A 14,437-nucleotide genomic window follows, 5' to 3' on the forward strand; every position below is an offset into this window, starting at 1 on the left:
GTTATCTAACTGCATGCAACTCAGATATCAGCTTTTAAAACCAGTTTATGGAAGAACATTTATATTTAGGATCTCCAGTGCTTTAACTTTTAGTAAGATGGCTATATTCTAAGCACTGGAGTGTATATTACATGGTAACAAGGAGCAGAACTGTTAATTAACATCCTCCCACCAACACCTTAAAACCTTATTTAAATACTTAGATTATGAAGGGGAAATGTGAAAAATGAGAAAAACAGTTTTGAGTCTCTCTGAAAGCCAACTCTTTGTCATCTTGTTAAGATAGGTCTCCCCACCCTAAAATAATTTTTTAAGATGAAACAGCATATCACACTAGGTTTTAGAGCACTTAGGTGCTGCTTCATCAGAGATTCAAAAGCAGATATTTTTTTCCTCTTGCAGATGGGAATAAACAAAGGCATAATTAGCAAAGAGCCAGATCTGTTAACACTATCAGAAACACAGCTAGGAAGCAAATGGCAGCATGTACCCTCCCTTACAAGTCATCTTTTGATGGCATAGCTCACCCCATTCTTATATTTCATCTGTTTAATGTTCTCTTTTCCTCTGATCATCATTCTTGTAAACTCTTTACATTAAACATGTTTCATTCTTCACTCATGACAATGTTACAGTTTCAGTAATCAGCGGATGAGGTTGTTTACTTTCCCAGAGACCATTTACCTGTCAAAATGCATTAAAAAAAAAAAAAATAGCGTGAGGCTGCGTCTAACTTTCATAACTGAAACCAGGAAGTTAAAGGACAACACTACCTGACAAGAAACACACAATGTCAGAACATAAAGTTCCATGATCAGAATTCAGGCTTCTACAGAAGTACTCGTACGAGTACCTCTCATTTATTTCAGAGACAGGACAAGTACCTCGTGTCTGTCATTTCATTCAGCATCCGAGACTGCGATTCTGCCTGTCATTAAGTCTCTGTCATTCACCTGGTTTTCCCGTGGTGGCTTCACAATTAAGCTGAATTTCTGCTTCCTTTTGTGATGCACCATCAGATAAGTGGAGCTAAACCGAAGAAACTGCAGTGTAGGTGGCTTTAAAATCAATCTATATAGTCTAGAAAGAAAAGCAAGACAAAGGGGGGAAATGTGATATTGCTTTTATAAATAACTTAAATGTCATCAAGGAGAGAGGGGAGGACAGGTGACATCTAATCTGAAAGTGGCAAAACATGTAATAGCCTAAAAAGGATCAGGAAGTAATGTGCTCCGTTGCGAGCGGAGGAGTGTCACTGTGCCCCATGATGAAGTCCCAGTTAAGACTTACTCAGCAATGCCGGGGCAGATTAGGGAAAATGTTAAGGAGCAGCGCTTCATGTGGTCAGTAAGAGGCCTAAGAAAATGGCCAACGCCTTGTGCTAGAAAAATTGTTTGAAGACTTAATTCTAGTTTTACCATTTCCCAAGCATGGAGCCTTAGCCAAATCATGTCATCTACAATGAGAATTAGATTTTATTTGCCTACCTTGGGGTTGTTGTGAGGGTCAAATAAGATACTGTATGAGACAGCAATATGTTCACGTGCAGGTGTAAAAGCAATGGCCAATATCTCTGTGATTTCCTTTGCCTTTTCCTCATGGTCACAAAATAGCTGCCATATCTTCAGGATCACACTCACGTCCAATACAGGCAAAGGAACAGAAATACCAAGATGGTAGGATGTATCACCTCAGCAAGATTTCATGGACCATTTGTTCCAGTCATTTCTACTCTTTGCCAGGAAACAAAATAAAACTCCAGATAATTTTGAAAGGGCTAGCATAACTTGTCATAATCTATAGGTACTAAGTTTGAGTCATTTTTTGATGCCAAAATAATTCAGCTCACATTCTGAACATCCTGACATTATTAGTATATTCTAACCAGAATATGTGCATTCCATTTAGAGCTGTCCTTTAAATCTGCAGGCCCCAACTCCCCTAGTTGGGGTAGTGGTAGTGAGTCACAGCCTGTTAGGGACCAGAGCCACCCACCCACCTCCCCCCAGTCCGTGGAATGATGGTCCTCCATGAAAGTTGGTGGGGGCGGTGCACATAGCAGGAGGTGAGCAGGGAGCGAAGCATCATCTGTATTTACAGCCGCTCCCCATTGCTCACATCACCACCTGAGCTTCCCCCACAACCACCCCCCACCCCACCTGTGGAAAAATCATCTTCCATGAAACCGGTCCCTGGTGCCAAAAAGCTTGGGGACCACTGCTTTAAACCATACCCCTGGGAGACAGTACACTTATTCTAACAGTGCTGCCAGTGCCAAGAAAATTTTTTTCGATTCTTCCTTTGGAATGATCATAAAGGCCCAAACTGTGGTTTTAAAATTATCTTTAATAATGACAAATCCCTGTATTTCAGTGTAATTTTGCAAAGAGCCTGTGGTCGGTCCACCCAAATCTGGCCAACAATGGGATAACTCAGCCTAGTGGTTAAAAGTGAGACTTAAACTCAGACTTGGAATCAAATTCTGGCTCCACCATTATCTCTCTCTCTGTGGTTTGGGGCCAGGTACTTAATGTCTCTTTGTCTGTAAAATGGAAGTGATAAAAATGGTATCTCCTCGATAGAGATGATTTAAGGATTAAATTAAGTAACACATGTGTAGTGCTTAAAAGAGTGTTTAGCACATAGTCATTGCTCAAGAAATGCTAAATATCATTGTTATTAGGCTAGGAAATAATCAATTTGATCAAAACTCACAAGGGGACTTAAAGTGAATTCGAAACGTTAGTGCCCTCGGGTGTGGAAGTCTAGAGGCTTCCTTGTGGTTCCTATGGAATCTCATCTTCACGTCCCTCTGGTGCACTCTGAACCCACTCCTATAACCTTCGCCATCTCAGTTTAGTTGCCCACCAACTGGAATGCAGACCTCATCCTTTTCTCTGTTTTCTTACAGAAATCCAATCAGTCTTGTTTTTTGTAAGACGCTAAAGTACAAAAGGTTATGTAGGGAGTGATCTCACTGTGACCTGCATGGCCCTCCAGTATTTCCCTTGCTCTACTCCTCACACATCTAGCGTAGCCCTGTCTCTCTCCCCCATCCCACTGGGCAAGGTTGCCTTCCCAAGCCACTTTCGATCAATGGGTGAAAAAAACATTTATTATTCTTCTATAATTCACATACCTTGAGCGATTCCATGAAAGTCAACATGAAACCACATGTAGCCATTATGAAATATCAGTGGCTCCCAGAATACATTTAAGAACAACTAGACCAGCATTGTTGCTCTTCTAGATCATATCTGTGTTCAACGCTGGGAACGTTGCTCTTCTAGATCATATCTGTGTTCAATGCTGGGAACTAAAGCAAAGAAAAATTCTCCCTCCTTGGTCCTACCCCTGAAATTCAGTTTGAAGTTGTATTATATGTTTGTGTATCACACCAGTCTCTAAATCTGCGTGGACACCAATCTGGGTCTAGGACATTTATTCAGTAGGTGACATTAAACTTCCTTAGACATAAGATATATTTTAAAATATTGTTCAAGTTTTTAAGGAGCTTGCCAACAAGTAGGTCAGAAAGAAAATGATCACAGGCAATGAGTAGATGAATCAAGAAGCTTCAAAAGTCATAAAGCTGAGATTGCATCTGTAATATATATGCACAACTCCATTTGATAGTCTAGCAAATCCCAAGAGACAGGGCTGGGATTGAGGCGTAGGAACACATGGTAGATGATATCAATGAAGAGTCCTCATTTGCATTTTTATGGGATATGAAGGAAGATTTCCAGGTTGATACTGTCTAGAATTCAAAGTTCAAGGGTCACACGTGGACTATTAAAATGGCTTTCCCCTCTTTCTGGACTAGAGTTTTGTTTTTGTTTTTGTTTTTTAATTTCTAAAAGGTTTCTAATACCACTTGCCTTCTCATTCTCTTATGGAACATTAAGAATAAGAACATGAGCATAAGAATTCTCACATGCTGTCTGATGGAAATAAACATTTAGGTATACGGTTTGTTTATCTACATACATAGATGCCTTTGAGGAAAGGTCAGAGTAAGTGAAATATTATGACTCATGCAAACATATTCATATGTAACGCAGGTCTCAGGTAAAACAATCTCGCACCAAGCATCAATCCGTTCCCCATCCAAGTACGCCATGCTGCCTATCGGTGAGAGAAATGTACAGCCTCATCAGTTGCGTACCTTCTGTCCCCAGCTAACCAGAACGACTGATCAGGAACCTGCTGTTTGGCTTGAAATCTAATTGTCTTTGATGTTCTGCTTTTCCAGATTTGTTTATAAACTGGAAAAATCTACAAATTGCAGACCATCTGTACATAACACTATGCTAATGACTGCCGGCATCCTGCAAATCCATAAGCTCATTACCTCTGAGTAACTAGTTTCTTCACATGTTCCTAACTGGGATCGTCCATGGGAACCGAAGAAGTAGAAAGCAGATAAAGAATTGTTTCTCTGAGCGGTCAGTGCCTCCAACAGCCTTCAGGAATGTAAAGCCTCCTGTCAGTGAGGTGACCTGTTGGCATGAGGTCATTTGGGTCAGTGACACAAATGTCCATTAGCCTCAGGGTGGTCAATGGATCGATCTCATATTGCTAACCTGAAAACTTGTATTGCTTTTGTGTTGAGAGCTTAGGGATTTCCAGTGTTGGAAACCTCTTGGTAAATAGTTGCTAAACTCGGCACACATGCCCACCCTTTAATACTTGCAGAATGCTGTATGTAGGTTCAAAAGTTCTTGGCTTGCCAGTCATTTCCATGAGAAAGTCGTGAGCATGGGCAGTAACACTCTTGGAAGGTGAGGGGAAATTGATTTAACAAAAAGGAATCAACTTTGGTGAAGGGCATTGTGTTCTTCTTTGTGATAACATGACTTGGGTGGGGGAAGAAAGCTGGTGTGTTGTCATTTTTGTGTAGAAGAGGGGACTGATCTACATCTAGCTCATGTATATGTTTTATTTGGCCCTCATATTTTGTAATTTATAAGCCATCCTGTAAGAGTCAAAAAATGTTACGTTAAAATACACATCCCAGGCTTCCTGTGGGAAAAATAGATTTGGCCTCACCCTAGGTCTGTGTTCTCTCATGGTGATGATAGTCTGACCCTGACTAGTGGCTACCCATTTGTGGTCTGTATTTGGCCACAATTACCATTTTCCTATATAATCCCCGATGGTGAGGCTAAATACTTTATAAATTAAAGACCACTGTGATACATTAAAAGAAAAAAAGATGAGTAGGTAAAAATGAGTTCCTTGTCATTTTTCATTGCACTATCATTAATTTTTTTTAGATACCCCAGTCTCTATCTAAAATGGTAAAACAAAAGAAGACAGAAAATGCCACAATTTTTAAGAAAAATGAGCATGAGCTCACTCCTTTGTGGAAACGAGGAACGGTCCCTTGTCTTTAACACGAGAGCAGTGCACATGGGTGTCTCACACCCAGCTCTGCCTCCCTAATTTATGTCACCCCCCGGCCCCCAGGACCATTTGAGTTTGCAGCTGCTGGTGTGGAGAAGTTTTTTTTTCCTCTCTTATTTATTAAACTGTTCTACATTAGGAGCACTTAGCTCATCAAAAATGTTTTAAAGTTTCCCTAAGTGACAAAAGCATAAATCCAAACGCAATTTGTCACTTTTATAAGCCCAGAAAATACCAAACCGATTTCCTCATAAAGATCCTGCCATCCGTTAAATGGATAAACTATTATTAGGTTACAAATAAAAAAAAAAAAAAAAAAACAGCTCCGCAGTTAAGAGTCTGCTAATGTGCTGATTGTTCATAGGTGTAATTGGATTGGTGGACCTCAGTCAAGGCTCCATAAACATCAACATCAAGTGTACCAGAATACATATGTGTATATACAGACCCCCACACACACAGACACACACATACACATATACCTATAACACCTCACTTATCCTATGTCAGTGTTTTTCCAACTATGATCTGGGGAGACCTAGGAGCAGACCATAGTAAATTTCCATAGTGCCTGTGGGTGATTAGGGGGTAGACTGCAGAGCAGGGCCGGCTTATACGGTAGCACAGATTGTGCACTGACATAGGGTAGGATGTGAATAATAATCTCTGGAGTTCTGCCAGTGGCGGGCCTGGGGGTGACCAAGCCAAAGCAATTTGGGGCCCTTCACGTCTGGGGCTCAGAAACCCTCACTCCTGCCTCAGTTATATAATCTGTCCTTGTTTATCCGTTTTTCATCTTGGGCTTTCAGATAAGCTTTGAATTGAAGAAATATCGCTAAGTATAAATTTGAAAATCACTGTGCTACATGCTAAGTAAAAGAGATTTTTGAAACTAAAGTGATTTTTTTTCAGGTTTCTAAGACTTTTCCTTGAATGTGCCACAATTAACTACCAGAGAAAAAAGAAGTTACTGCTAGTTAAGACCCCTGTACACATTGCATTCTCGTCCAATCTTTTTTTTTTTTAAAGCATATGTATGTTTGTGATTTTTTTGTTTTACAAATTTGTGATGACACTGAACACATAATATTTTGACTTATATATTAGTATTTTTTTGTTTCATTAGTTGAAATCATAACTTTTAATGCCTATATATAATAATACCAGATCAATTGTTGAATCATGATTTACTGAAACAGAGCTCCATTATTTGGCACGTAGCTTTGGCATGCTGCTGCTTCTTTATTTTTTTTCTACCAAAAATAATTTATTGTGGTTGAATCCTCACTTGCATCCCTAATACTTTACCTTTTGGTAAATTCCTGGGATCATAATGATAAGGACAAATGGTATTACTGTCTTTGAATCTATCAGATGGAGATAAATATTAGAAAGAAAAGTAAAGCAGAGTGAGGGGAGAGGCTTACTTCCCCCCCTTTTTTTGTGGTGGGGGGTGGGGGGGAGACATGGGTCTCTCCCTGTTGCCCAGGCTGGAGTATAGTGGTGTCATCACAGCTCACTGCCACCTCCAACTCCTGGGCTCAAGTGATCCTCCAGCCTCAGCCTCCCAAGTAGCTGAGATTACCGGCGTGCACCACCACGTGGCTCCAGTTTACTACTTTAGAAAGGCAATTAGGCAAGTCCCCTCTGAGAAGATAATAAGCAACCTGAGACCTGAATGCAAAGTGGGATGGAGGGATGGGGACACCTGTGGGAAAGTTCTTTAGGGCAGAGGAATCAGCAGGTGTGAAAGCCCTGAGGTTAGAACTTGCTTTGAACTTTCTAGGGCAAGATGCAAGGAGGAGTCCATCAGAGCTGGAGTGGAAGGAGCTGGAGGTCACTTGGAGGATGTGAGGTGGCTAACTGAAAGAGGGCTAGACTACAGAAGGACTTTCATAGCCCAGGGGAGGATTGGGGATTTTGTTCTAAGTAAGATTCAAGGCCCTTGAAGGATTTCAGGCTAGAAAATGACATGATCTGATCTCTTTGTGGAGAGTCGCCAGTAGAGGCCAGAGTGGAAGCAGCAGATGGACCAGTGAGTTAAAAGGCTAAAGCAAAAGTCCCAGAAAGGAGGAAACGAAGAGCAACATCTTAGCCAGTTTCCTGTTCTTACAACAAAGCACTTGAAACTGGGTAATTTATAAAGTAAGGAACTTATCTCTTTGCAGTTCTGGAGACTCAGAAGTCCACATCTGGTGAGAGCCTTTTTGCTGATGGGGACTCTGCAAAGTCCCCAGGTGGTGCAGGATGTCACACATCAAGGAGGCTGAGTGTGCTAACGTGCTCGCTCAGGGCTTCTCTTCCTCTTATAAAGCTGCCTGTTCCCCTCCCACGGTAGCCCATTAATCCACGAGGCTCTGCCCCCCTCATCCAGTCGCCTGTTGAAGGCCCCCACCTCTCAGTACTGCCACACTGAGGATGAAATTGCAACATGAGCTTTGCTATTCAAACCATTGCAGTACAGCAGGCAGTAATAGAAGAAATGTCTTGTGTTCATACTCAGCAACAAACTATTAAAATAAAAACTGTGTGTGTGTGTGTGTTTATGAGAGATTAATCTCATATTATTCTAACTTTTTTAATTAGTGGTGTAGAATATTTATTCAGTTACTTAATTGTCATGTGTTTTGTTGTTTTTTGTCATCTTTATGGCATATTTGCCGAGATGGGTTTTTATCATCAACTTAGCCGAAGCTGTTCATATTAGTTTTACTCATAATCATTCCTGTTATTAACCATTTATCTATCAGCTTTGTGTCAAGTATTTTCTTAGTTTGTTGGCCTAGTTTGTTCTGCATATGACTTATTTTTCTATAAGTTTTCAGCTTGAAGCCAAATCTCTACTTGATGATCGTGGCTTTAATTTCCTCCAGGCGGGGTTCCTGTGGGAAAGCATTCTCTAATTTCCAGGAGCTGAGACTCCTTCAGGGAGCACCTCCCACGGAGCACTCTCTGGCTCTCCACTTGCTGCTTGATTTACGAGCCAGGGCCAGACTTCCCTACTCCCTGACCAGCTGTTTGGGGAGAAGTATGGAAGGAGAGGAAAACATGGGACAAAAGTTTGCTAGATGCTACAAATAGCAGGACTGTAGAATTAATCAGAAAACAGGCGATTTACACCTGAATTTCTGACCCAGGAGGAGGAAGAGGAGCAAAAGCTCTCAGACCAGCTGTAAACAGACCAGTTTGTTCTTTCCAGCAACACGGGAGTGATAAATATCTAGTTCCACTGAGTTCTCCGTAAGTGTTTCATCCCAGATGCTGGTGACAGTGTTACTCTCAACTCTTAATTTTTGGTAAAAATATGGATTTCCTTGTGCATTTTGTTTTACCCATGAAGAGGAGCCATCTTGGTTTTGTTCACCCAGCTTTGCCTAGCTCTCGGTGCAACCTCTGAAATTCAATAAACGTTTGGATATTTTTAAAATGAACAAATAGATAGCTCTGTGAAATATGCAATGTTTTTTTAATTTTTAATTTTTATTATGAGTACATAATAGTTGTATATATCTATAGTGTACATGTGACGTTTTGATACAGGCATGCAATGTGTGCTACTCAAATCTGGGTAATTGGGGTATCCGTCACCTTCGGCATTTGTTATTTCTTTGTGTTAGGAACATTCCAAATCCACTCTCCTAGTTATTTTAAGGTACACCCTAACTTATTGCTGACTGTGGTCACTTTTTTGTGCTGTCAAATGTTGTCCCTTCTGTCCATCTAACTATATTTTTACACCCATCCCCATCCCCACCCCCACTTTATGCCCCCTCCGCCTACCCTTCCCAGCCTCTGATGACCATCGTTCTACTTTCTGTCTCCATGAGATCCATTGTTTTTAATTTTAGTTCCCACGTAAGAGTGAGAACACTCGAGATTTCTCTTTCTGCGCTTGGCTTGAAATGTGCAGTGTTAGTGGTGAAGAGAGGACATTGTGTCGCAGACTGACAGTCAGATGTGTCACAAATTTGGTGCCGCCATCCTGCTCTGTTAATCGGAGCCGTGTTCTTTTGCTCTGGGTGGTTATTGGCAACTGTGCTTCCAGGCTGTGACATGGTGACGCTCCCAGGAGTCACAGAGCTTGGTAGTGAGATTGCGTCTTCGCTGCATCGTCCTACGCCGTGTGGCCTTACAGCTCTTCTTCCTGTTTCGCTATAGTCCTTAGGTCTCCTCTTTTGGCTGTTTGGATCGTTCTCTGTTCTCAAACTGACCTCTTATAAGGTAAATTTTGGAGAATGATGAATTTTGGTATTTAAACTCTCATTCATGGGGTGGTACTTGGGGTAAGTATTGAAGGATCCTCATAGGTTTTCTTCTAATAAATAAATCCCTTTTTATAGAGACCAACAAGTCATTATTAAACCATTGCGGTGATGAAATAGAATTCTTTAGATTTAAACACAATGAAATGAGGTGTCTTATTTTAAAACCATTTTTCAAATAGCTATACTAACAGTGGGCAGAGTGTGACAAAATGCCCCCTGATGTATATGCTTCTGCGGGATGTCTCTGGTGTCGTCACCGCCATTGCTTTCTGTAATAAATTTCAATTTTTAATGAGTCTGTTAAATTACTGTGTTTTGCATATGCTCATGACTAGAGCTGAATGGTTATTGCCAATTCAGAGATGTGTCCAGGGATGCCAGGGTGGCACTGGAGAGTGGAGATACAGACACACAGGACAAATAGGGAAGGGACGCAGTCAGATCAAGGGGACTGTCATACTCGATGAAGCAGAGGAACTTAGGAGGTGTCTCCACTTGGAGGAGGAGGAGGACACAGGAAGCAGGAGGCTTCCATCTGTGTCTTCCGTTTATGTTCAAGGAAAGGGAAGTTTGGACCAAGGAGAGAATTAGAGTGGATCTGGGAAGAGGAAAATAGGTTTTCCAGGAGCCGAGCTAGGAGAAAACAGATCAGAAATGGGGGAAAGCCTATGCCCAGAGGATGGAGAGGGTATGGGGCCTTGCCAGGGGCCTAATCCAGAGCCTAATGTCTGGTGAACCACTGGAGGAAAACATAAATGATCACCCAAGAAACTTACCACCAGATCTAGAGAACACTGAGCTTTGAATTTAATTTAGGTGCCTACGATTGCTCAAATCTGTCTCACTTTGGCCTTCACACATGCTTACACCTTTATGAAAACGTGTTTAAATGCAAACATATTGACTTAAAACCTTGTGTAATAATGTCATGTACTCTCAGCACAAAGTACAAGTTCTGCCATGGATGTGTTGATTCTCTGAGCTTCCTTTTGGACCAGTTATTGAAATATTGTCGCCGTCATCATCCGAGCTGTAATGAAATGACCTAATTGCAGTCACCTCTTTTCTCTCTTCCATCGCATTTTTAGAAAATAGGTCAACGTGAATAGGATATTTGTGCTCTTTTCCTGCTTCCAGTTTATTAACTTGAGTATCCGTTTCCTAAGTTAACGAAATTGACTACATAAAATATATGGCATTGAAAAGCAAAGCATTGCTGTCGCCCTGTGTTTTAGGTACATCTCTCTCCCACTCTCCTGAACTGCTCACCTACCAATTCCAGAAGAGAGTTCTTGGTGTTTGTTTGTTTGTGTGTGTGTGTGTTTTCATGACTTGCAAATATCCCTTTCTTCCTGTAGGTGGAATGGCTGAAAAATGAGGAGCCCATTGACTCCGAGCAAGACGAGAACATTGACACCAGGGCTGACCACAACCTGATTATCAGGCAGGCGCGGCTCTCAGACTCAGGGAATTACACCTGCATGGCGGCCAACATAGTGGCCAAGAGGAGGAGCCTGTCCGCCACCGTGGTGGTCTATGGTAAGACCAGCCCAAAGACCAGGAATGGATAGGGAGGGCAGAAAGCAGAGAGGTAGAGGGACATGCACTTTATTAAAAATTGTCAGCATTTAGAGTCGAGAGCACCTTGGGCCTGTGCTCTGCAGTGCTTTGCGCTGCCTCCCCCATTTGGTAGGTGAGAAGACATCCCTACTGCTATTACTGTGTTTGCTCTTCCCTCCAATACTGTGAGATAGTGACATTTCAAATCTGTCTCTTAAAAATAATAAAAAAGTTGTTTATTTTCTTCCTTTGTGCTTACATTTGAAAAGAATTGAGGTGGGCAACTCCTTCCTCCCACTCCTTCCAAACCCCGCACCCACCCCGATCTGTCCCAGACAGTTTCTCTCCTCGTTCGTAAAATCCACCCAAAACAAACATGACTATTTGCTGAATGTCTCAGGCATTATATAAAAGAGGTTCCCAGCTATTTAAGTAAAGGCGTTTCCTTCCACAATAGAGGAGCCCTGGGATTTATTTTTGAAGCACTTAAGGTAATAGAAATTCAAATGCTGATATTTTCTTCTTAGACTGTGGATTTTCAAGTGCTTTAGTGATCTGTTGATGAGTTCTTCCTGTTCTTCGTAATTTCCCTGCAAAGCAGATTCTCGGTGTCCCTCCAGTTTCAGATGAGTAGACTGAGGGCTAGAAGAGGTGAGGCCCATGGTGGCCTTGGCACGGAGCAGCCAGTAGGGGCTGTCCCGCCTCTCCGGCCCCGGATGCCCGACTCACAGCACCTGGCACAGTGGCTTGCACATAGTAGGCAATCAGTAAAAACCTGTCTCCTTTTTTTTTCTCCCCTCCCCATTTTTCTCTCTCAGTGAATGGAGGCTGGTCTTCCTGGACAGAGTGGTCAGCCTGCAATGTTCGCTGTGGTAGAGGATGGCAGAAACGTTCCCGGACCTGCACCAACCCAGCTCCTCTCAATGGTGGGGCGTTTTGTGAGGGGATGTCAGTGCAGAAAATAACCTGCACTTCTCTCTGTCCTGGTGAGATATATGCAGATTCCCTTTCTCCTTCTGATCCACCAACACTAGTAAGCTGGTGTGCAGCAATCAGTGTAACCTCCTCTTCCAAAGTCACCCTCTCCCGGATTCTTAGAATAGAGCCTTTGTCCAAAGTGCTAACTTAGAACTCATTGTAATGGCAAGAACATCAATGAAATACCTACCTCTGTGCAATGTTTTGGGACATATCTTTTTTTAATAAGCAGATGACACTGAATACTCACCATCGATAAGCCAAATGCTGTAAAGTATCGTTACACCACCAGTGTTTGGTTGGGCTAAGCCATCGCCTTCTCTCCTTGGGTTCTCCCATCTTGTGGCTTGTATTTATGTAATAGTTATTAAGGATTAGGTGTGTTGTCTTCAAACACAAAAGAACAGGTACCAAAAACATGGCTCTTTGTCATGAGATACCAAACAACCAACCTTATCGGTTTTCACCTTTTATTTATTTACAAGACAATCAGCAGAGATTGCACGTTGTCACGGCAGTCAATATTTTACGTTTGTCTATGCTTGCCTTCCTCTCTGAGTAGAGAGAGACCTCATTTACCAAACATGACTTTTGTAAGTCCTTTTGTTCACGTCTTATTGGCTGAAACCCGGCTTATAGAATGAGAAATAGAGGAGATGGAAGATGACTTTCTTCATGGAAAGCAAATCCTCCCACTGAGAAATAGATCGTGGGTCTCACGTGCACTACTGAACATTAACTCCAAGGACCCTGGACTGGAGCCTCGTGTCTTTAAGATTTCAAATTTAGTTCCATTTAAAATCAAGATGAGGCTCTCCCCAGCAGCATATTCTTGGAGTTTCATTTTGGACTCATATTCAAATAAAACATTTATTGAGTGCTTACTATGTGCCAGGTACTGTGCAGGGTACTTTACACATGTAATGTCATTTAATTCTATGTTGTAAGTGTTATTACCCTCAGTTGACAGATGTGGGGAAGTGAGGCTGAGTGATTTTCCCAGGGTTGCTCAGCCGATAAGTTGACAGACCCAAGACAAGGACTCAGACATTTTGCTTCAAGTTCAGTATTTTCTCTGTTACCTTACTCTGGACTAATTGCTTTGGATTAAAAACTTCACTATCTTAAATAACCCACATAAGCATGGCAGAGCTATTCCTAGGAGGTTATGGGGCAATTGCCTCAAACATCTCCATAATCTCTAGGGTTGCCTTTTAGTGGAATTAAATTCAGTTTGCTCATTTCTACATACAGCAATAATCCATGACCCAAGAAAATCTATTTATGTAAGTCCTGGTGCCTTGGGGTTTGACTGACCTGTTTTAGTTTAATGCTATCAATATATTTGGGTTTAACTTTTTATTAATTAGGGGTTTTTAGGGCTTAAAGGTAGTTCATTCTATCCTCTGTTCTAAACTGTCAACCCACAAGGAAGTGGCTGACTTAGTTACTGCACATGGTTTATCCATCCATTAAGATGCACTTGGGCATGAAAGGCTGGGAAGGAATGGGATAACAACATTATTAGCCAACCCAAAGGTACCGGTAATTCAAATGCTTGCCTAAATTCGGTGATTGGTCTCATCCTGAAATAGCAAGAGAATGATACCGCTACTTCTATTAGCCTGTCTCTTTAGGAAAGAAACCATGGAGAGAGGATAAACTGATATTTTACTTTCGTTGTGGTGGTTATTTCTTTAAAATGCAGCTCTAAGAACAACAGCAGTCCGGGGGTGAGTCTCCCGACAGCTGCTCCGTTCGTTCTAACGATGGTTTCTCTGTTTCCTTGAAGTGGACGGGAGCTGGGAAGTGTGGAGCGAGTGGTCAGTCTGCAGCCCCGAGTGTGAGCATTTGCGGATCCGAGAGTGCACAGCGCCGCCCCCCAGGAACGGGGGCAAATTCTGCGAAGGTCTGAGCCAGGAATCCGAAAATTGCACAGATGGGCTCTGCATCCTGGGTAACGTCTTCTGTTTAACCTTTCCGTACTTGTTCTTGATGCCCTCATATTCTTGTGTCTCAGGAAAGAAGGCCACAGCCATTAACGTGGTTAAATCAGTTAGCAGAAAGACAGATTGCCAGGAGCCAAAAGAAAATGGTAAGAAAGTGTAGAAAAGTCGACAAATAAATTTTTCATAGCGATGGTGTAAATGTAAATAGCCTATCACTGTGAGCTCTATAAATGTGTATACTTCCCAATCTAGTTAAATAACATTTTAAAAGAAATA

General features: G+C 41.8%; 1 protein-coding gene across 2 annotated transcripts in view; it reads left to right on the plus strand.

The window, feature by feature from the left end:
* The window catches only part of UNC5D (unc-5 netrin receptor D), a 497,786-nt gene that overhangs the window by 377,373 nt on the left and 105,976 nt on the right, over nt 1-14,437 (plus strand). Inside the window, exons 5-7 of one of the 2 annotated variants that reach the window (XM_069485257.1) lie at nt 11,033-11,213; nt 12,053-12,220; nt 14,005-14,169. In XM_069485257.1, coding sequence (XP_069341358.1) covers nt 11,033-11,213; nt 12,053-12,220; nt 14,005-14,169 — 514 coding nt within the window. The remainder of the gene's footprint in view (nt 1-11,032; nt 11,214-12,052; nt 12,221-14,004; nt 14,170-14,437) is intronic. The other variant, XM_069485258.1, reaches the window with a different exon arrangement.

The sequence above is a fragment of the Eulemur rufifrons genome, chromosome 12, assembly GCF_041146395.1.
Source record: "Eulemur rufifrons isolate Redbay chromosome 12, OSU_ERuf_1, whole genome shotgun sequence".
Classification (NCBI taxonomy): Eukaryota; Metazoa; Chordata; class Mammalia; order Primates; family Lemuridae; genus Eulemur; species Eulemur rufifrons.